We start from the raw sequence: 22,608 nt of genomic DNA on the forward strand, positions 1-22,608 counted from the left end.
GCAGAGAGTGCCAGGGGAGAGTGCTGCAGCAAGAGTCTGGAGAGTTAGATTAGACTGAAATTAGCCATACTTGGATTTGAAAGCCATTTTAAGTATGAGGACCTTTATCCTAAGATCATTAGGAGGCCATTTAAAGATTTTAAATTGCAGCTTGAGTGATAGGCTGTGGTTCCAAGGAAATTGGAAAGAAATTAAATCTGGCCTTCCTTCAATGTTTTTTTCGGCTTTGCAGCCAGTTAAAGAGTTATTTGCAATCATTCACATAAAAGGTGATGGTAGCCCTGGCAAGCAAGAGTGGTTGTGTTGGATGCAGAGAAAAGTGTGTGGGTGTGATGCATAGTTGAGTTACAGAGGATAACAGTCTAAGGAAAGATTGCATTTTCAGTTGAGGAAGATAGATGATCATATTTCTAACATGAAAGATTAGATGCATGTTGGTGCTATTTGTTGGTGTAGAAAATACCATAGGAAATCTGTTTTTTAAGGAGTTAAAGGAGGGAAGGTGGGGGTGGGGAGAGACAGGGAGAGAGTGACAAAGAGAGAAATGTGTATGGAGCTTGAAAATGACACATTTGAGGTATCTTTGATAATTTATCTGAAGAAATTCCAAGCTGGAAAGGATAGAGGAGATGCATTTTCATTAAGAATTTTAGAATTTTTACATCTGGCAATTCATAAATCAGACAACAATGCAGCCCTTTTAAACAAAATTATTGAAATGGAGAACACCATTTCTTCTACTCTTTCCCTCACTTTTTTTTGCCTTTGCAGTTGCCATTACAGTGAATACTGCAAGATGCCATATTTCATTATAAGAAAATGATTATTCAATCCAATAGTGGCAGATCAATTTCAAATGTGTGCCTTTTCTTAGAGATAATAACTATTAACTATGATCACACTGATAGAGATGAGGAGCAGGCACAGAATAGGAATGGTTAAAAGAATGTTCCATTTGCTTGGCTTCCCAAGACTCCCCATGTAGGACTAGCAGCACGGCGCAGCCCCTTGCTGTCTATTTATTTAATAAGCATACCGAAAGGGATCATCTCAAACCTTACTTGGAATATACAGTTTGTGGAAAATGGAATCATTACACCAATTATGAGAAAACTGGGAGACTTTGCTTGAAGTGAGGATTTTCAGTGCCTACCTTGTGGCAAAACTATTTGGAAAATGTTTCAATCCCCAGTCCTGTAACTTCTTGATTCTAAGAGAGATGTTTTTATCCCACTGTTAAGTAAAGGGGTGTTAGTGCTAGAAGAAACCTCACTGTTATGTTGAGTATAATGAGCCTTAGTTTATCCAAGGGACTCAGTGGATTTGAGCTTGAACGAGAATTAGGTAATGTTCTCCAGATTTGATTTTTCCTTTTGGGTTTTTAGGTCATTGCATGTTTAATTTTCCCTTGTTGTGGTTGCAAGGGGACTAAAACTTTTTGGTTTTTTGAGTTTGGGTTCCCCAGAAACAGACCCTGAGACAAGAATGTGATTGTAAATTTAACTTGGAGATTGGACCAATAAATGCCAGTGGAGAAAGGAGAGAGAGAGAGAGAGCCAAAAAAAAAAAGAGGTGCATTTCTGAGCCAGCTACTATAGTGGGTTACTGGAACTTTACCTTATTGGAGAAACTCTGGACCATTGTAAAGAAGGAAAAGAAAAGAAAAAACTCAAAGTTATCCTACCACAGAATGGAGAGACCTAGAATTTTATATACTAACTCTTGTGAGTCTTTGAGGGCTGCTTCTGCAGGAAGCATTAATTTCCTGGCGTTTCTGGCCTGACATTCACTGGGCAAAATAGGTTCTAAAGGCCAGAAATAACCCTCAGGCAAAGAAATGCTGGAGAGGCAGTTAGATGTAAGACAGGTATACACTACAGTAGCAATGGCCGGGCGTTATGATTGGGACACCAACAGCTTCCTCTACACCAATGAAAGTGAGTGACAGCAGTATAACAACTAAAGTGACTTGAGTTAAAATGGACTAATGCCACCAATTAGACACACTTTATTGCCCCCATAGGAGAGTGAAGATACACTTGATTGTATTTTGCCTAGGAAGTGTTGAAGGCAGGATTTCTGTCTTTAGAACAATGAGGACTTTAGCAACAAGAGGAGTGTTTCATGTGTCTGAACAGCTTGCTGCAGGGCACAGCAGAAGTTCAGTAATTGAATTTTATCAAAAATGGTCTAAAAGTCTGTAAATATAAAGGTAAGTTCCAAAGTGACTTCCAGTGTGTTACACATTGCATCTTTCTGTGCTGAAATTAGCTTAATATTTTATGTTGGCAACAACGAGTATCCCCATAGGCAGTAAATGTGATTATACAGCAAAAAGGAAAAAATATACACATAGATTCGCTAATAGTCTTGATATAACTGCTCCAAATATACACTTGGTAAATATATGGTTGAGTAAGTTTCATATCTCAGAAGAGCCTTGAAAAGGGATCATGCCTTCTTCTGGGAACTGTTTTTCTCTGATTCAGTTAAAAGACTGAACATTCCACAAGGGAAAGGGATATTTCTGTCTCTTCTATCACTTTATTGGTAGCATCTATAGGAATGCCCAGAACAAAGGAGGTGCCCAAAAGATATTTGCCATATGAATGAATGAATGGTTGGAATTTGTGTGAGTCTCATTGTTTCTCCACTTTTTAAAGGCCTGTATCACTTCTCAGTACCGGAAGACGTGGTTCTTGGCACTGCAATAGGAAGGGTGAAGGCCAATGATCAGGATATTGGTGAAAATGCACAGTCATCATATGACATCATCGATGGAGATGGAACAGCACTTTTTGAAATCACTTCTGATGCCCAGGCCCAGGATGGCATTATAAGGCTAAGAAAAGTAAGCTAAGGAAGCTTTTTTTCATCTTCAAAATAACTTGTTGAAACTTGAGTTTTAAAGTTGAGGGACTTGTGTGGACTTCCTGACAGAATTGTAGAGCTGGTAGATGTTTAGCTTTGAGCAGTAAGACAAGATAACTAGTACAGTCCTTTTGGCAACTCTTATCTCTTGGGCCCCCTTCACATTTCTGCTAAAGGTCTGGTAAACAGCTACCATAATAGTGCTGGTCCTCCAACTTACCTATTACCCATAACCACGGAATTTACTGACTTCTTGTACAGGGCACTTCAACTATGTGGGGAAGTCAATAAATACCCTGTGAAGGCAGCCCTCAACCAAAGGGGGAGAAAAATTGGTGGACAGTTACTATTGTTTGAAGAAACTATTCTGAATCATATTGTTTAAGGTTGTAAAAGGATTCTCAGTAAGAACAGGCCTCAGTTGCCCACAGAGGTGACAAGTTCAGTGGCTTTTAGTCTTTCTGTATATAACTCTCCACATGTTTGAACTCTTGCTTCCTGAAATATCTTCCCCAAATACACTGAAGCTTCCCAAGTCCTTATTGAAGGTTTACTTTCATGGAAACTAAAAAAAAAAAAAAAACCAACCAAACAGGCAGAACATTCAGGTTCAGTTATCCTGGCTTTCTCTAGTGCCTGAAGGACAGGGCCAACCCTGCTACCATTGTATACTCCAAACTATGGCTCAGAGGTTTGAGCATTATGGGAAATGAATCTCATCGTTCCCTTGCTTCCAGATAGGGAGCTACCATTGAAAAAAGAAACATCTCCATAACAAGTACAAACAATGTAGGAAAATTTGAGGCTGCTTTTGTTAGCAATCTCTTGTTTTTATGGTAGATGTAAAAAATTCTGTACAACATTTTCCATTTATAGTTCTCATCATAAAATCTACACTCATAAGAAATGTGTAGAACATAGTTCATTCTTTATAGTCACAAAACACTTGCAAGGAAAATACTCTTTGATCCTCATCCTGATTATTTTCTTCAATATTGTTCTTCAAACCTTTGTCATCAAGTAGATCAAACTAGTTTTTAAATGGATTAGCTTGTTCTCAAATAAGGTAGTTGGTGGACCACACTATTGGGAGTCAATAATTTTTTTCACTTTCTTTATCACAATTATGTAGATATGACTGTAAGATTACTATCTGAATCTCCATCATGTTACACAGAGACCTATTTCCAATGGTCTTGCTCTAAAAATCGCCCCCACTGAAGAGATCTTAGCAATGGAGACCTGAAGTTTTCTGGATATTCTTTTTTATAAAAAATATTTTTAAAAATCAATTTTGAAAAAGATGTCTACATTTATTTTAAGTCTCTGTTGAGCAGCGCTATCTTTCTACCAAAATCCTGGTTTGAGTTTAGCATTAAGAACTACAAACATTTAAAAAGCCATGTTTGAAATAAAGTAGAGTATAATATTTGAGTCAATTATTGAATAACCCAGAGCCACATTTTCCTTGACTAATGATTCCTAATGTCATTTTTATTGTTATTATTCCCATTTTTTTTTGCCATAAAGTGCTGTTATAAACTGAAACAATTAGCCATTTGCTTTATTTTTATTTGCTGTTATTCATAAACTTGGAAGCATATACTATACACCTTGACACCAAGTAAAACGTGTATTTTACCCTAGAGAACAGTGCAAAGGAGTTGTATTTCTACAATTTATAGGCCCTCTTTTTTGTCCAATAAAATTCTTGGGACACCAGAATGTCTCTGGGTTCATTGTCGATATCTTGAGCTGGAATTAAGCAGAACATAATCTGTTACACTTAACAATGTTTGTGAAGAATTTGAAATTGCAAAATTGTTACAGTAAAGGTGATTGGCAAATTGTGAATATGCTGATGTTGCATGATCTATTCATGGATGCGTGTGCCTAGTAATTTTAGAATAGATAATAAAGTGAGTGCCTGCCTGGTTTACTAGAAAATATTGAAAAAAAAAAAAAAAAAAAAAAAAGGAGCCAAGTCCCATTAGTCCCATTAGATCAGAATTCAAATGTAAAAACCAACACATTAGTTTGAAATAAGAATATATAATTAAGCTTGTACTGGAATTCTGAAAGAGTTCACTGGTGCCAGTTTGTCTTCTAGTTTATTTTTAAAAATCTTCATTGTCTATTTAAAGTTCCATTTCTTATGAGAAATTTGTAATGCAGATTTATACCGTCTCTTTGAACCTCGACAGACTTGCGTTCTTGAAATCTGAAGTATTATGAGTTGCCACAAATTGGAATATAAAGGTGCTAATGCACGTGTGCTTCTGGCTTATTGAAGGCGACTTCTTTTTACCTAGCTTTACTACCTAGGTCATTGACCAAAGTCTCTCAGAGTTTTAGGGAATCAAGTATTAATATGTCAGAAATATTGTCAGTAATGGTGCAATGAGGTAATTTCAAATTGCTTTTAAGTGGTTGGTGGGTGCACAGTTAGATTCAGTTATCTATTTATACTGCTCACATAATTTCTTCTTCTAAATATAAACACAAGTACATACATATGTATCGGTGCACATATTTCTTTATATGCCCACCTACCTCATAGCATAAATTCATAATAGAGAGCCTCTAAGAATGTCCTAAAAAATAATAAACCTCATTTTAGCCACATGGTCAGTAGAGTAGCAATGCTTTAAAGTGAAATCAGAAAATACTCTTTGTGGGGATTAGTGCTAAATTATGCTTTATAATGTCTCCTTGGACTAAACAATGATTATTTCCAGTTCTTTACATTTCACACTCTGTTGCAGAAATGATAAAATATTCTTCCCAGATAGAGATTGTGTTCGATGTCGCCTTATCTCCCACCAGCAGAGGCCCGATTAAGTGGCTGATTAGTATGCAGGTGATGCTGTCACTAGTAAAATTTTATTATGACTCTGAAGTGAAATTTTGATGGCACAATTCATGACTGTGAAGGTTTTGTGAATTCCAAGTGAAATGACAAAACAAAACAAAACAATAGGAGATTAGGTTCACTGAGCTTATATAATAAACAGATATCAGTAAATGCCCATAAAATTTACAGGTTGAATCTGGGGGACTGGAGAGTGATCCCATTAAGGCTCACAAATGGGTTTAAATGCACATAACTTTCATCCATCAGCATTATACTCATTTGTTCTTGCTGCTGCGGTCATTAGTGAGAAGCATTTATCTTTGTCATTTCTTAACAGCCTCTGGACTTTGAGACCAAAAAATCCTATACGCTAAAGGTTGAGGCAGCCAATGTCCATATTGACCCACGTTTCAGTGGCAGGGGGCCCTTTAAAGACACGGCGACAGTCAAAATCGTGGTTGAAGATGCTGATGAGCCTCCAGTCTTCTCTTCACCGACTTACCTCCTTGAAGTTCATGAAAATGCTGCTCTAAACTCCGTGATTGGGCAAGTGACTGCTCGTGACCCTGATATCACTTCCAGTCCTATAAGGTATTTTTCTTTTAAAAGGAATACTGGCTACTGCAAATGACAAGCAGATCAGTGAAAAATGCCTTTGCATGTACCTTTTGTGGGGCTGCCCTTGGGACTATGCTCACATGACCAAATAATGTTGGTTGGCACATACTGTGTGTGTGTTCGTGTGTGTGTGTGTGTGTGTATGGTGTGTGTGTACATGCACATGTGTGCCTACTAAGTGCTACATAGAGCCCAGAGCCAGGAACATCAAGATGAATACAGCTATTCCAGCTCTCAGAAAGCTCTATGAAAATGCAAGTTGCAAATGTTTGCAATACATTTGGGTGGATCTTGTTATTTTTATGTTTTTGTTTGTTAGTGCTTCTTTGGTTTGTTTGTTTGTTTAGCTTTGGGGAAGCATTGCTAGTTTGTCCTCTGTCTCTTTTGACACTTATGGTGAATTATATATTAGAATTTAGTCATGAGACCACTGTGTCAATGCATTAAGAGGCTCCTATCTTATTTCTGCATTTGGTGTTTGGATTTGAAATTATCTTTTTATCACTTCTTGGACATTTCTGATAGGTCAGCCTATCTGGTTTGGTGTCTCCTAGATAAAAATCTTTCTCTGCCATTTCAAAAATACCCTCTTTTTATAGTTTTTCTGCTCAAAATTTTTCCCCAGGATGTGAAATAATTCTCTATTAAAGCTTTTCTGCCTTTCTTAGAAATGAAGCTCTGTTCAATTTTTTTTTCTGTTGTACTGTACACATCTTTTTTCTTTTTCCAGTCACCCAAATGACAGTACAGGTTCTCCAGCTAAATAGCTTTCTCCCGAAAGCACACTGAAAATCTATAACTTCTATGCTGGTCTCCAAGGGTGAAGTGTTGGCTAATGATGTGTTTGAGTGTGGATTTCAAATATTGTCTTACAAATATTTGTTGCAAAATCAAGGAGCTAGAGAGTGAGAAGTAGATGGAGGAATACAATTTTAAAGAATTGTCCAGCTAATTTCTGAGTTTGATGTCAGCTCATACCAAACCCTTTCAATTTACAAGTCACAAATAACTAGGGCAGACACGCTTCCAATTAGTTCATTTGGGGAAACCCTGGTAAAGTGAGTTATCTGTAGGTTTATTTATTCGATTTTTAAAAAATGTATTAAATTCCTGTTACTCATAAGGATGCTGAGACTATGAGGCTGAGATTAAAACCTTGCAGGACAGTCAGCACCCCAATAAGTTGAGTTTGTACAAAAATTATTTACAGACCCAGAACAGCACCTTTTGTTTTTAAGTACAAATCATTTCTAAATTCAGAATAACAAATAAGACTGCAGCCAATAAGGATGCAAAGAAGGCTTCCTGCAGGAGAGTCTAACCGCTAAGAAGATGAAACTTTACCTGGGGATTTGAGGAATGGTCCACTGGCCATTCTCAGTTCTAAAGAAATTTCACAAACTGTAGACATATGTAAAGCCCCTTATTTGGCTAAGAAAATTATACCTATTAATGGGCCAATGTTGAATGCAGTGGGAGGAATATCCAAAAAAAAATAAATTTACATTGGCATTAATTTCCTGAAAATATAGTGAAATTATGCAATGGCTTTATGCTGGAATGCTGACATTAATGGGGACAATGATATTTGTTGAGTGGATGAATCTGCCCTGTTCCTATGTTTCTCAATTTCCTCTGAAAGGAACTCAAAAAGGAGTAGTTGCCACATCCTTTACATCTCCAAGCAGGAGACAGAATGTGAAGGGAGTAAATAAGATTGGTTCAACTGAGAGACCAATCACAGGACCGGTTTTAGTGCTTGATTTTACAAGGTTTCTACTCTTGTCAGCCAGGAGCATGTAAGGGCTCCGGAGTTTGCCAAGCCAAGGGTCCTTAGGGAAAATAAGGGTTCAGATATCAGCACAATAATATAAGTTCCCAACATGGACTACATGGTACCAGTGGGAATGGACTGGCTGTGCAGAGACACGATCTTAATCATCTAAAGATGAGGCTTGAGGAACTTTCATGCCATAATAAAAGTAGCATCTTATTGGCAGAGCTAGCTATAAATTCAGGTTCATAGTTGGATTTACATATGGTTGCACATTTTATAATCTATTCATTTTACTGATGTAAAAATGGAGATTTACTGATACTAATTCCAGTTCACAGGGAATCAAGCGAAGATTCTTATTGTAGTTGCTAGTTATTATTATTGCTATTGCTACTTTTATTACTGTTACTGGCAGGAAAGTTTGTGTAGAGGAAGCTTGAGGCTGTTTAGAAATAACTGTCCAGCTTAGAAATATTTCATTTTCAGGAAAGCTAAAGGGGATTTGAGACTGTTTTTACCAGGAAGAGATGGACAGATAAAGCACTATTTGATGACACAGGCATATCTGTGCTTCTGATAGATGTCAGGCAAGTGCTAGTTCCTCAGCATCTATGGTTCTACCCAAAGAAGGGACGAATGCTGTTTCAAAGCATTTACAGCAGGCTTTGATGTGTCATTCAGAAGGGGGAGCCCACACATTTTTGATTAAACCTGGCTTGGCTCCATGGGATGAGAACTTAAGAATCACAAACCATATTTTTCAACATCTGTTCTGCATTTCTACAGTCCTCTGCCCCCACCTCCACCCCAGTTGGATCATGGAGAGCAGCTTCCCTCTCTCTATGCACAATTGGTTAATTTCAGAAGAAAATTAAATTTCCTGACTAGCCAGAGCAATGCATAGTTCCTTATGAGTCTAGCAGACAGATTTAGAGCCATTTAACCTTTTTAGACAGAACCAGAGGATATGGATATTCAGGGAATTACTGGGTAATGCATAGCTATGCATTATTTTCTCTTTAGGACTGTTGTATTTTATACACTGACAAGAATGTATCCATCTTTTAGGATAATGTTTAATTTGCTATCCAGCAAGAAATAGGCATTTATCCCAGCATCTGCCATGCTAAAACATACAGTTATTTGTTGGTTGGTCGGCTTCTCATGTGGTTCAATTTCTTTTTAGAGCACATTGTCAAGCTAGAAATATCATGTATTTTTTAATTCTTATACTTACTACTATATCTCTATCTGTATGTATATGTCTGTATATTCCTTTCCGGGGGAAAATGAAAAGTGACACAGAGAAAAATCCGTCATCTTACCCTCTCACTTGCAGGAACATTAATTATTTTCTTGCTACTTTCTGCAATATTATGTCTTTCAGTAATGTAAAATAAAGTTGTAAAGCCCCTTATTTGGCTAAGAAAATTATACCTATTAATGGGCCAATGTTGAATGCAGTGGGAGGAATATCCAAAAAAAAAAATAAATTTACATTGGCATTAATTTCCTGTAAATTATTTAAAATATGACATATTTTGAATTTAAGGAGACTAAGGTTGAAATCATATCACTACTACTTCCCAGTCAGAGAACTAGTCTCTGGAATTCTCTGAGATTCAGTTTTCTCCTCCATATGGGATAATATCATCTTTCTCGTAGTGTTAATGAGATGATTAAGTGACAATATTAAATAAAATATGTGGTAGCTAGTAGTGTTACCAGTTAATAAAAGGGAAGCCACCATCAATTTCACATCTTAAATGCAAATTAAAAACCGAAAACTTATTTTAGTAGAGATTTAGTAGAGATTCATCTAGGTGGCTGTGTGCAGAATTGTGTGTTTTTTCTTTGACAGCTATATGCTAAATAGTCTAATTGATTTCATTTAGTCTAATTTTCTCCTGCTACTGCTATGGATGTTGTAACTAGTGAGTGCTTTGTATATATCAGCACCTCTGCAACATATACTTGTTTCATTCTCTAACACCTCTAGTATATATATGTGGAGTCATTATGTTGCTAATGACTGGTTAGCTGAAGCTGGGTTCTTGTCACACAACAAGGAAAATTTAGGCACGCAGACACATTAAAGGGTGAGTAGGGCAGGATTTTATTGGGCAAAAAGGGGGAAAAAAAACAGCAAAGCAAGATAAGGGTCATGCTAACAGGCTCCCCACCTCACAGATTGAATCCTCCCGGCCAGGACACGGAACTGGAGACCAGGCTTCTCCGCCTGCCCGTGGCTCCACCCTGTTCCCCCAGTGCGCGTGTAGACATGCTCAGACACAGCCCTGGGCCAGCTCCCTCATCTGCACAAAAGCATCTGATGTAAACACTTGTGGCGCAGGCCGGAGATTCTCCAAGGGCCTTTTATCAGCTTAGGCATTTGGCTGTCTCAGTTATACCCATTTAAGAGATGTGAAACCTGAGGATTAAAGAACTAACTTGCCCAGTATCACACAAATAGTTAGAAGTGGAACTGGGGTGTGCTCTTGGGTCGTATGACGGTGCCATGCTTATCCCCAGTCCTTTCTTTTCCTTGTGATCTCTGTAACTCGTCAACTGGGCCTATAAGCTTTAGGATGACTGAGTAGGACCAATTATAATGGAAATAATTGACTATTCATCCTCTAAATGACCTCACTGAATATCAGGAAAGAAGGAAAATAAACCAAATCTGTGGAATTAACCAGAGTATAAATGCTGTGATCTTTGCTCATCTGCCTAGCCACCTGATATGGGTTTGTTATTATTGGCTGTGAACCAGATTGTGATGGGCAAGGTAAAGGAGAAAACAATGTTATTTTTATTTGATGAATCCGACACCATACTAAACTCCTATTACGTATTATCTCACGTAATTCTTACAAATAACACCAAGAAATAGTCAGTATGATTTCAGTTTTATAAAGAAGGAAACTTAAAAAGGATAAGCTTCCTGTACTTAGTGATATAGCACGTAAACGCAGGACGAGAGGTTAAATCCAAGTTTCTGCTTATCATTGGCCACTATACCTATGCATGCTCTTCTAGATTATGGATTCTTGAAAGTGGAATTCGATGATGACAGTGGTTTTTATTGAGCCCATACTTCGTGACAGACACTCTGAAAAGTTGTTATATGCAGCAAGTTATTTATATTTAAGGTAAGCATTCCTAGCCCAGAACAGATATTAGAAATAAGTCAGTCCTTTCGTGTAAATCTGCTATGGCCCATTTTTTTTTTCCTTTCATAAACTTATTTCGAGTGTGTATTGGGTGTCACCATGGCTTTGAGATGGTTTGTGATTGTTTCTAAGGAAATCACTTTCTATTGTTTCCCAAGCATTCACCTTGAATAAGGCTGCATGAGCTGCTTAAGTTAAAAGTGGAAATGATGGCCATTCAGCAGGCAGAGTAGGAGGTCAATATAAGATCATTGTGGCCACAGTGCTGTGTTGTCCTAATTCCTCTCTTGAATATAAATACCCACTCAACACAGAAGCATTGCATTTTTTTTTCCTACTGGTATTCTGGCATTTTTATAATTCACCCGAGTTACCAGGGTGGCTGTTCATCAGCAATTCTCCTGAAAGCAGTCTTTATATTCATGATATCTAAGGATGCTAAAGTGAAAATATTTCATACTGTAGAAAACTTGGAATTAATTTAGATAGTAGATGGTGTATTGATTGATTCCCTCAGTCTTGCAATAACTCTCAATTTCGGTAAGGAGCATGTGTGTGTGTGTGTGTGTGGTGTGTCTGTGTGTGTAAAGAGCACTTAAGAGATCCACTATCTTATAAGATGAATAAGTGCACAATATAGTATTATTAACAACAGGTGCAACATTGTACAGCACATCTTTAGAACTTATTTATTTTGCATAACTAAAACTTTATGCCTGTTGATTAGCAATGCCCCATTTTCTTTTTCCCCAGTCCCTGGCAACCGCAATCCTTCTCTCTGATTCTTTGGATTTGACTATTTTAGATACCTCATAAAAGCGGAATCGTAGTATTTGTCCTTTCGTGACTGGATTATTTCTCTTAGTAGAATGTCCTTAACATTCATTCATGTTGTTGCATATTGCAGGATCTCCTTGTTTTTAAAGGCTGAATAGTGTTTCAGTGTCTCTCTATACCACATTTTCTTTATCCATTCATCAGTGAACGTTTAGGTTGTTTTCCCATTTTGTCTGTTGTAAATGCAATGAACATAGGAGTGCTAATATCTTTTTAATATCTTGATTTCAATTCTTTGGGATAAATATCAGAAGTGAGATTTCTGAATCATATAGTGATTCTGTTTTTAAGTTTTTGAGGAACCTCCATACTGTTTTCCATAACAGCTCCACCATTTTGCATTCCCACCAACAGCATATAAGAACCTAGTATTTTTAAATAATTAAAACTTGTTTCATTTAATTCTTGCACTCTCATGGCCAAATAAAAATTTGGTTGTCCCCATTTTGAAAACAGCACATTGTCCAACACTGTTTCATAAAACTCAACTATACCTATGAATTCAACTAATGGTAATTAATTCATTAAGTCACATATTCAGAAACTCATTCATTCATTCACATTAATTCATGTATTCATTCATATATATTTTGACAGACATTTTGTCCAATTATTGTCAGCTGAACCTACATTTTGTCAAGAAATTTCTAGAAAGGCACAATATCTGTCTTTGTGAGCCTATAATACAGAGGTTGGCTGAATATCCCCAGAAAAACCGAAGCCCTTCACGGTTATCTAACTAGTCTTTTTTTTTTTTTTTTTTTTTTTTTGAGATAGAGTCTCACTCTGTCACCCAGGCTTGAGTACAGTGGCACAATCTTGTCTCACTGCAACCTCAGCCTCTTGGGTTCAAGCAATTCTTCTGCCTCAGCCTCCTGAGTAGCTGGGAACACAGGCATGCACCACTGTATCTGGCTAATTTTTTATATTTTTAATAGAGACGGGGTTTCACCATGCTGGCCAGGTTGGTCTCAAACTCCTAACCTTCTGATCTACCCGCCTCGGCCTCCCAAAGTTCTTGGATTACAGGCATGAGCTACTGCGCCTAGCCTTATCTAACTAGCCTTTTATACATGCTATCTGAAAATGGTAAACAAAATCAAATTGTAGAGCTTTAAGGTCACATGGAGGAAAACCTTTCCTAATGAATTTTGAATAGAAGTTCATAGATATCCAAGGATGCCAATAATGTTAAAGTGAAAATATCTCACCCTGTAGGGAACCTTGTAGTAATTTGAAGGGTAGATTTTATTTATTTTTTGCTCACATTTTTATTCTCCCTCCATTTTCTGTCTTTCTCTCTCTCTCTCTCCCCTCTCTGACTATAAAGAAATTATTTGGGTAGAAAAAGGCTCCTTCTTTTCCTTAGAGAAATAATAAATAATATGTAATGCAGGGACCTTAGAATTCTGGAACTAGCAGAACTCAGATAATATTATTTATTAAAGCAGTTAGAGCAACCAGCGGAGCAATTAGAGGCAAAAAGCTGAAAACTTGTAGACGGAATTTTTGATAATCAAAGTGCATGCGAGAAAATGTTAAAATGGTTTCTTTAGGCATAATAACAAAAGCTAGAATGAAATTAACCAGTGAGAAAGAAACAGTTGGAGTTCAGTGAAATATAATAACTGATTCATAACTAAGGGGTTTATTTCATTATGTGTGGCTCTAAATAGCATCTTCACTTGCAGTTGGCTCACAATTGTATCTTCCTATAAATTTTCCATACAGAGGCCTCAAACCAATGTTTACCAAAACATTTTTTATGATATAAATGTGCATTTATGCTGTTTAAATTTGAAAAATAGATACACAGTCTTTCTCCAAGGGCAGCGAATCCCTAATGGAGCTCTAATAATCACTACTGGGACTAAAGGTAGGGTGATCGGGTCACTTTTAATTCCACGGTCTTTGCTATAGGACTTCACAGGTGAGTTGCTAAGGTGCATTGCACCCTCTAAGGGGAGAATGTAAGTAGTATCTTCAATTTTGGAACCTTGTGTTTTGCTCTGCATAGCATCTAAAGTATGCTGAGAACCATGCTGATGTAAAAGAGGGCAGTCAGGCTCCTGTCCTGATCTGTCCTCTAAATTCCGGTGCACTGAGCAATGAAAATATCATGATGCTTTCTGCCAATAGACTGTGTTGTCTATGACTATATATATTTCACCTTTTTTCTTTTCTTTTTAAATTTTGCTTTAAGTTCTGGGATACATGTGCAGAACATGCAGGTTTGTTACATAGGTATACTTGTGCCATGGTGGTTTGCTGCACCTATCAACCTGTCATCTAGGTTTTAAGCCCTGCATGCATTAGGTATTTGTCCTAATGCTCTCCCTCCCCTTGCCCGTGACCCTTTCACAGGCACAGGTATGCCATGTCCTCCCTGTGTCCATGTGTTCTCATTGTTCGACTCCCACTTATGAGTGAGAACATGCGGGAAAGTCACCTTTTTTTTCTTTCCAAAGAGCTTACTAGAGGGACAAAAACCCATGACGTTAGTAAATACTTTGACTCCATTACACTAGGCCAGGGGTCAGCCTGTGGGCCAAATACGGCCTGTTACTTTTTTTTGTTTTTTTTAGTAAAGTCTTTTTTTTTTTTTTTTTTTGAGATGGAGTTTTGCTCTTGTTGCCCAGGCTCTGGAGTGCAATGGCGCGATCTCAGCTCACCACAACCTCCACCTTCCGGGTTCAAGCGATTCTTCTGCCTCAGCTCCCGAGTACCTGGTATTAAAGGCATGGGCCACCATGCCAGGCTAATTTTGTATTTTTAGTAGAGACGGGGTTTCTCCATGTTGGTCAAGCTGGTCTTGAACTCCCGACCTCAGGTGATCTGCCCGCCTTGGCCTCCCAAAGTGTTAGGATTACAGGCGTTAGCCACTGCGCCCGGTCTAGTAAAGTCTTATTGGAACACAGCCACCGTCATCCTTTCATGCCTACAAGTGCAGAGTTGAATTGTTGTGCTGGAAACACTATGGACTGCAAAACCTAAAATACGTTCTTTACAAAAAACTTTGTCACCCCCTACACAAGACTGTTGGAAGTTTGAATTTCCATCAGTAATTTGAACAGTCAGCTCCCATATCATTCCAAGATTCTACTCTGTCTCAAAGCTCCCTAAAATAAACTTCTCAAAATAATTTAAAGAATGTTAGTAGTCAAATAACTTTTTTTGTATTAGGATCCAGCTACCTGCAATGGGAATTGTCATTGTCATCATTGCCTTAGAGCCCTTGGAATCTTAGTACTTATGGGGCCCATGACAGCATGCACCCATGTTGAATCTGCCAGAAAAAGCTGGCTTCCTCAGCGTAGCTTTTGAGGAAATTTTCATAACCAATAATGCAGGATGCAGTGGGTACCCTGACAAATACTGTGATGTTTCCCTGCTTAGAGTGAGAAATTTGTTTCCTTCATGGTTTTATTATAAATCTCTGTTTTTTTACCTGTTCCTTTTCTTCTTCTGATCTCAGTAATGGCTATAATGCAGGAATTGAGGCTGTTGACTGCCTTAGCCAAACTCTAGTCTCTTCACTTTAATCTCTTCACACATTCTTTGATTACAGTAGCATTTCTCTACCAAAATGAATGAAGAAGCAAGAATAAAAAACTGACTTAGAATAGATTTGTAGTTTGTACATCAAACTCGAAATGCATTCTTCTGTATGACACTAGGTTTTCAGCAAAGGATATGAAAAATATTTTATGTATTTTTATTCATTCATATTTACCATTTTAGTACAGTGCTTTTTGCATATATTTCACTTACATCTACACTTTGTAGCATTAACTCCCTGAATTACACATATTCTTATTCCCATTAAACAAATGTGTTACAGGTTTGAAAGTAGATGGAGTCCGAAATGAAAGCCGTTTGTTAGGGATTGCCACCTATGAAAGGAAAGGAGCAAGAGCATGATGGACAGACAGTGAAATCAAACTGCAACTCAATCCAAGCCAAACCTTGGCCCAAACTAGTAGTTTCCTTTGGAATCAGTGTTGCCCATCAGAGGAGTACTACATCATGCCAAAATGGTAGGGCCTTTATATCTCTGTTTGCTTAGTCTTCGGAAAACCTCTGGAGTGGGGATTTTCTGAAACTGAGATGGACCCTAGGTAGTGGGTAGCTGGAGCCTGTCTCCTTACCACACCCCTCACATCTCTGGCACCCTCCTTTGAAGGGCAATCTGCACAGCAGTTCTTCATGTCCATAATGGATACGCACACTGAAACTCTGTAGTAATGAAGTAATTTTACTGAATTCACACCGCTAGCTGTCCAGCTCCCAAATCCACAGTGGTTACCATATTGGATAGCACAGGGCACACTTCTCAACCTACAGTGTCCTCCCTTAGATAAATATATATTTGTTACACATTTTGAGATGCAAACCTCATAGTGGCAAGTTAAGTTGCCTGAAATATTATCAGTGTGGTATACTAGACCTGGCTATTAATTGTAAATAATAATCAAATTACATGTATTCATAAAATATTTTAAAACTAGTGATCTAAGGTGGTAGAGACTGCACAAGAATCTTGAGAGAGAAACAATAAAAGAAAGTGCTGATCTAGAGTTTAAAATTAGCTTTTTTTTTCTGATTGGTGAAGCCTCTGTATTCTCTAGGGAACAAAACTTAATAATAATGCTTATATTCTGAGAGAAACAAAGATGCTTGTGTAGGCTGAGCCATGATATCTACCATTATTATACTCATAAGGCAAAATAAATCCTCTATTTTGCATCATGACAAAGGGAGATTGACATCCTTATCTGATGTTCAAATATTTATGGGAGTCATTTTAACTAAACCTTTATTTTTCCTTATATTTCTACATTCTGGTTTGACATGATGTATTATACAACTTTGCTTTTGATAAAGGACAATCAGATTTGACTTAATGTTGCAGAGGAAAACGTAATATTGCATATTTTAAGAAGAGAGCATGGTGGAAATGGAGAGCTTCTATTTTCATTCATTTATCAAATGTTTATTAGCTCTGCCCCTTGAGTATGAAGTCTGCTTGCTGGAGAATGGGACGGGTCTAGCTGAAGTGCCTTTGAAACAGGCAATAGGGGACAAATCAAGTTTGGGATGATCTACTGAGGTTCACACCTTCATAGTAAATGAGAATACAATTTATGAAAGTCCTTAAAAAGGGTCAAAGTCATGGAAAATATATTTAGTGGTACAAAGCACAGGAAAAGAACTAAATGCCCTTCCAAAGCCAAGGGTCTCAAATTGGACAGAACAAGTGTGGAAGAGGAGCAGGGTGTAGACTGTAGTGAAGAGAATTGTCTGTTTAATGGCAAAAGAGGACACATTTCTGGCTAACATTTATTGGACATAAAATACATGATCTTGCGTTTTGCATTTGTTTAATTGTACAAGACCAGGTGAGACTGTGTGGGTAGACACTGTGTTTAGGAATGAGCATTTTTGGTAAAAAATATTTTTGTTCCCAGAATGAATTACATCTGGCAGAACACTGGAAAGGTGTGTTTATCTTATTATTATAGTGTATAAATAAGCAAGCACATCATTTGAACATAAATGCATCTCTAGTTTTAAGGTTGAGAGACCACCAGCCTGGGCAACATGGTGAAACCCCCTATCTATGAAACATACAAAGAAATATCCAGGCATGCTGATGCATACCTGTAATCTCAGCTACCCAGGAGGCTGAGGCAAGAGGATCACTTGATCCTGGGAAGTGAAGGTGGCAGTGAGCTGGGATCGTGCCACTGAACTCCAGCCTAGGTGACAGAGGGAGACCTTGTCTTTGGGGGGGAAAAAAAAGAGTTAATAGACCATGTCTTGCTTAACAGTTCATTCCCAGTATTTACCAAAACTTCTTATTATTTGGTAAATGAACCTTAATATCCAATTAAAATTTCAAATTATATACACATTTATGACATTTTACAAACCTATTTTGACATAGTTATACACTACTTTTAAAATTAATTTTGATGTGCATGCTTTCCTCAAATTTGTTTTTTTCTATATTGCAAACAATTTTTACCAAAATGGAAACCACTTACATAATCAAGTATCACCATCCTCGTAACTTTCCAACATTTAATAAGAGTTTATTATGTGACAGATACTATGGTCAAGATACTATACATGTTTCTCTTACTAACTTTATGACAGGAGAAATGCATGTTATCCCCATTTTACAACTGTAAACATTGAGAGACAAGAAAGTCTATAATGGGCTACTCCACTAGATTATAGGAAAGATTAAATGAAAAGTTAATATACAGGGCTTAGCAGAAAGGCCAAAAATTAGGAAAGATTCAATAAATGCATTAAATATATTATTAAATATGAGAACTGGATCTGGTCCTATGGTCTGGACTGTTACATTGTAAGATGCTTTTTTAATGCTTGATCATTCTGTTATCTATTCTGTTATCTATTAGCATTTGTCAACCTTGACTCTATTTCCTATGGAAAGAAGTATGATAGGCACTATCAACAGCTCCAAAAGGATATCCTTTCAGGGAGGGGAAAGATTCTCTTCACTTGTAGATTGCCCCTGGCATTGCTGGGTCAATGTGGACCTGTGGACATTCACAGAAATTGACTGGGCTTCCTGTGTCCTGGGGGTAAGCAGTGAGGATCAAGGTCGTCATGAGGGCTTTGGTGTAAGAGATTTTGTCCTCATAACTCCTAACCTCCCATCATAGAGAAGCACACACAAGAGATAAATCTCAAATAGCCACCAGAACTTCCAGATTCCATGTATTTCTAGAAATATTTAGTCATCTTTTGCTAATATTTATGTGAACATTTCTGATCCATTTGTTATACTTGAATAATTACATACAAATGGGTAAAAGAAAACAAGACAGAACTATTTTTAACTTGAAAAGCAATATAGATTAATTGAACATGTTAGAAACATACTATAGGAGTGTTTCTTCAAGACCTCTTCACTTCCTTTGCTTTCCATGTTCAAATAATCACTATGCCTGGTTTATTTTACTTCCTAAGCTCAAACACCATCATCTCTAACTTGAGTAGTGATAACAGCCTCATTTGCTCATCTCTTATTCTTTGATCTCCACACAGCTGCCAAGATGATTTCTACCTCAGTTTCGACCTGTGCTGTTCAATATTGTGGCCACTAGCCAAATATAGCTCATTGAAGTTACAGAAAATTAGAAGTTACAGAAAATTAATTTAAATTAAATAAAGTAAAAATTTCAATTTCTCAGTTACACTAGCTAGATAGCTAGGGTGAAATAGCCACATATAGTTAGTGGTTACCATACTGGATAACACAGAGCATATTTCTACTACCATATAAAGTTCTATGCAATTCAGCTGTGGTTTAGATCATATCAGTCCTGAGTTCATATCATATCACTCCTCTTAATATTATGCACACATACAAGCATGATAGTTTTATGATACTCGGCACTAAGGGGCAGTCACTAAAACTTTGTTGACATTAAATAAAAAACCAAATTTGCAGTGTAATCCTTTCACAGTGTGTAAAACTGCATTTCATTTTTACATTTTTTGTTACCACATCATCATATTTAGAATTCTCATAATGCACTATTATTTTCCAGGCTCCACGGGAAAAAAAGTTCAAATTTGAAGAATTGATCATGAGTCAAACTGAATGTGGGATTTACTCGGGAGCATTTTCTTTTTTCTGTTCCAGTGTTACATAAAATTATACATGTGATTATGGTTTTATTATGTTATTTTCTAAAAGTGTTTGTGGAACAAACTATAAGACAACACAAACACACTGAATAAATGAGACTTGAAATGAATTGACATAGATTTGGAATCTGAGACTTCTATGTTTACCGTAAATAATGTAAAGATACATTGATCATGTTGAGTGAATTTGCTTCACCCTATTGGTGCAAATAGCAAATAGAAATACCACAAAATTATGGCTCTCTCCATGTAGAGCCTACACACCAGAATCTTTCAAATATGTTCGTTGTTGTTTTAAAAAAATCTGGATATTTGGCAGTGTCATCTACAAGTAATGATAAACACTCACCATGATGCCATGTTTTAAAGTACAAGGAAATCTTGATTGCATACTCTCATTTGGGGCATACCTTAACCCTTTAAGGCAATCCTGTTGTTCTCATTTTTTAGATGAGGTAATTGAAGTGCAGATATATAAAGTGGCATAGCACAGAAGTTATGAATAAAAGAGTTACTTCCTGGAAAAATCATCAGATGTTCTGCACAAATTGCAGTAGAAAGAATGCAGTTCAGAATAACTTTTTTCACCTATTATTCATTTATCTGTTATGGTAATCTGTATGGCTGCTGTGTACATTCCAGACTTACTTGCAGTTTGTTCCTGTCGTACTGGAGTCACAGGGAGTAAAAATGAAAGATCCACGACATTCAAAACTTTGTTCTGAAAATCTTGAAAGTGTTCTGCATGTATATTGTCACAGATTGATGTTCTTTATTACAAAAAAACAAAATAGAGTAGGAGATGGAGGCTTTGTGTGGATATGTAGCATTGAGTATGGGTTGAGGGAAAGGAGGTAGGAGATGCTTTAAATAAATATATGTTAGCAACAAAAAATCTAACGTTAAGTCCACACACACACACACACATGCACAAAGAGGTGGAATTTTTGTGCCAAATATCAGTATGAAATGTATGCAGCTGGGCTGTGTTAATTGAGGAAACATATTACTCTGGTGAAAGTTTCTATTTAATATCAACAGTAGCAGCAATGCAGAAGTATGTTATTTCCCCAATGCAATAATATTCAGTTGGCCATTTTGACCTATTCTCAACCACTACACCAGTGTATTTTCTTAAATTTACTTTTGATCTCTGCAAGCTACTCTGAATTGAATGAACTGGTGACATCGGCTTGTGTCTGTGGTTAGTGTGTTGTGTATTAAATTATAGTCTTTGAACAAGGTGCTAAGCCATTAGGAATTTTCTTGAATTTGTATCCTTAATTCCGCAAAGTAAAAGGATCAGTTCCTTAGCATTTACTTCCAAGAAATACTACTGTAGATTAGAGGAACGGTGGTATTAGAAGCCAATCAGGATACTTGTTGGATTAAAAATGAGAAAGTTTAAATAAGGCTCTTGTGAATATTAGTTATCAAGGACAATGCAGTTTCTAAACTATATCTATTGCAGTAGAAAGGGACTGTCTATTTCTAAAACTTCCATCATTAGAATTGGTATTAACATGACCCAAGGAGCCCATTTTCTCACATGCCACTTCCCATTGTGTTAATGAGAAGTTTCTTCTTACTGTGGCAGGAAGATGACTCTCCAATGTGCATGCTATTCTTCTCAAAACTAGCTCTTCTGTCTAAAGCATTTCAAATAATTCTGCAAATGAGCAGCAAATCCAATACATGCACAATTCTCAAGAAATTAGAACAGAAACTTCAATTCTAAAGATAAAACTACTAGATTTTTTTAACCTAAAATAAAACTCATTAGCCTTTTCAATATGAAAAGTAGAATCCAAATTAATTTTTTTCTTTCTCTTTTTCTCTTATCTATTCCCTTTTTATTTCTCTTTTTCTCTCCCATCTATTCCCTTTCCTCACATTTTTAGTACTATATTTCACACAAAATAATATTCCATGCTTAATAAATGTTCACACATCCTTCCAGAAAGCCTTTTTTGAGTAACTTCAACAATCTATGTGATGCTATATGAATCAAACATTCTTTCCTTGTGCTTAAAGAGCAAAGGTCAGGCAAATATTTATACAAAAATAGGAGAGAAAATTCTTAAGAAAGGGTCAATCAGCAAACTGTAGGGCCAGGTATAAAAGGCTCCTGTAGGTAAGATGTGAGCAAGGAAACATAATATAGCTTCTCATCTCTTTGCTTGAAGTCTATGCTCTATGGAGATACCTATAGTAGCTGATATTTTGAAAATAGTAAACCCTGGTATAGACAAACACCACAAAGAGTTTGGAAATACTTTTTGAGTGTCACCTAAAGAATTCTGTCTTTCCCGAAGCTACTAAAACATGTGACTAGTAGTTCTTATTTATTTCTTTTCATTTTTGGATATTCATCTCCACAGTCAATTTGGGCTTTAAGAGAACTCTTACAGATTAAAGAATTGGCTCATCATTTATATTTATTTATTTTTGTATCTAAATGCGAATCATTTATCAACTCATTTACTGCAAAGCAATCCTTGTGAAGTAGACATTTTCTCCTATTTATAGATGAACATCTGAGATTAAGAGATGGCAAAAACCATAATTACTTTTGCACCAACCTGAGAGTTTCAATGTTATTCCCCCAGGTGAGATTCCACTGAAGACTCTCTGGCTTCTCAGGTTGTTTTTATTCTATTTTATGTGGTGCCACTCAGAAGGATGCTGAGAATCACAGAAAAACAAAGTGGCTTGAGGGTCTACTTCTGAGATTTCTACCTCAAATCATGATGCCTGAGAAATTACATGATACAGATACTTTGAATTCT

The 22,608-nt window shown here is 36.9% G+C and overlaps 1 protein-coding gene across 5 annotated transcripts in view; it reads left to right on the plus strand.

Annotated features, from left to right (window-relative positions):
* CDH8 (cadherin 8) overlaps positions 1-22,608 on the plus strand; it is a 379,890-nt gene that overhangs the window by 213,559 nt on the left and 143,723 nt on the right. For all 5 annotated transcript variants that reach the window (XM_063612664.1, XM_055298666.2, XM_055298667.2 and 2 more), the window contains exons 6-7: positions 2,664-2,851; positions 6,063-6,316. In XM_063612664.1, the coding sequence (XP_063468734.1) occupies positions 2,664-2,851; positions 6,063-6,316 (442 nt within the window). The remainder of the gene's footprint in view (positions 1-2,663; positions 2,852-6,062; positions 6,317-22,608) is intronic.

Source organism: Symphalangus syndactylus, chromosome 11, assembly GCF_028878055.3.
Source record: "Symphalangus syndactylus isolate Jambi chromosome 11, NHGRI_mSymSyn1-v2.1_pri, whole genome shotgun sequence".
In the NCBI taxonomy this organism is placed as follows: Eukaryota; Metazoa; Chordata; class Mammalia; order Primates; family Hylobatidae; genus Symphalangus; species Symphalangus syndactylus.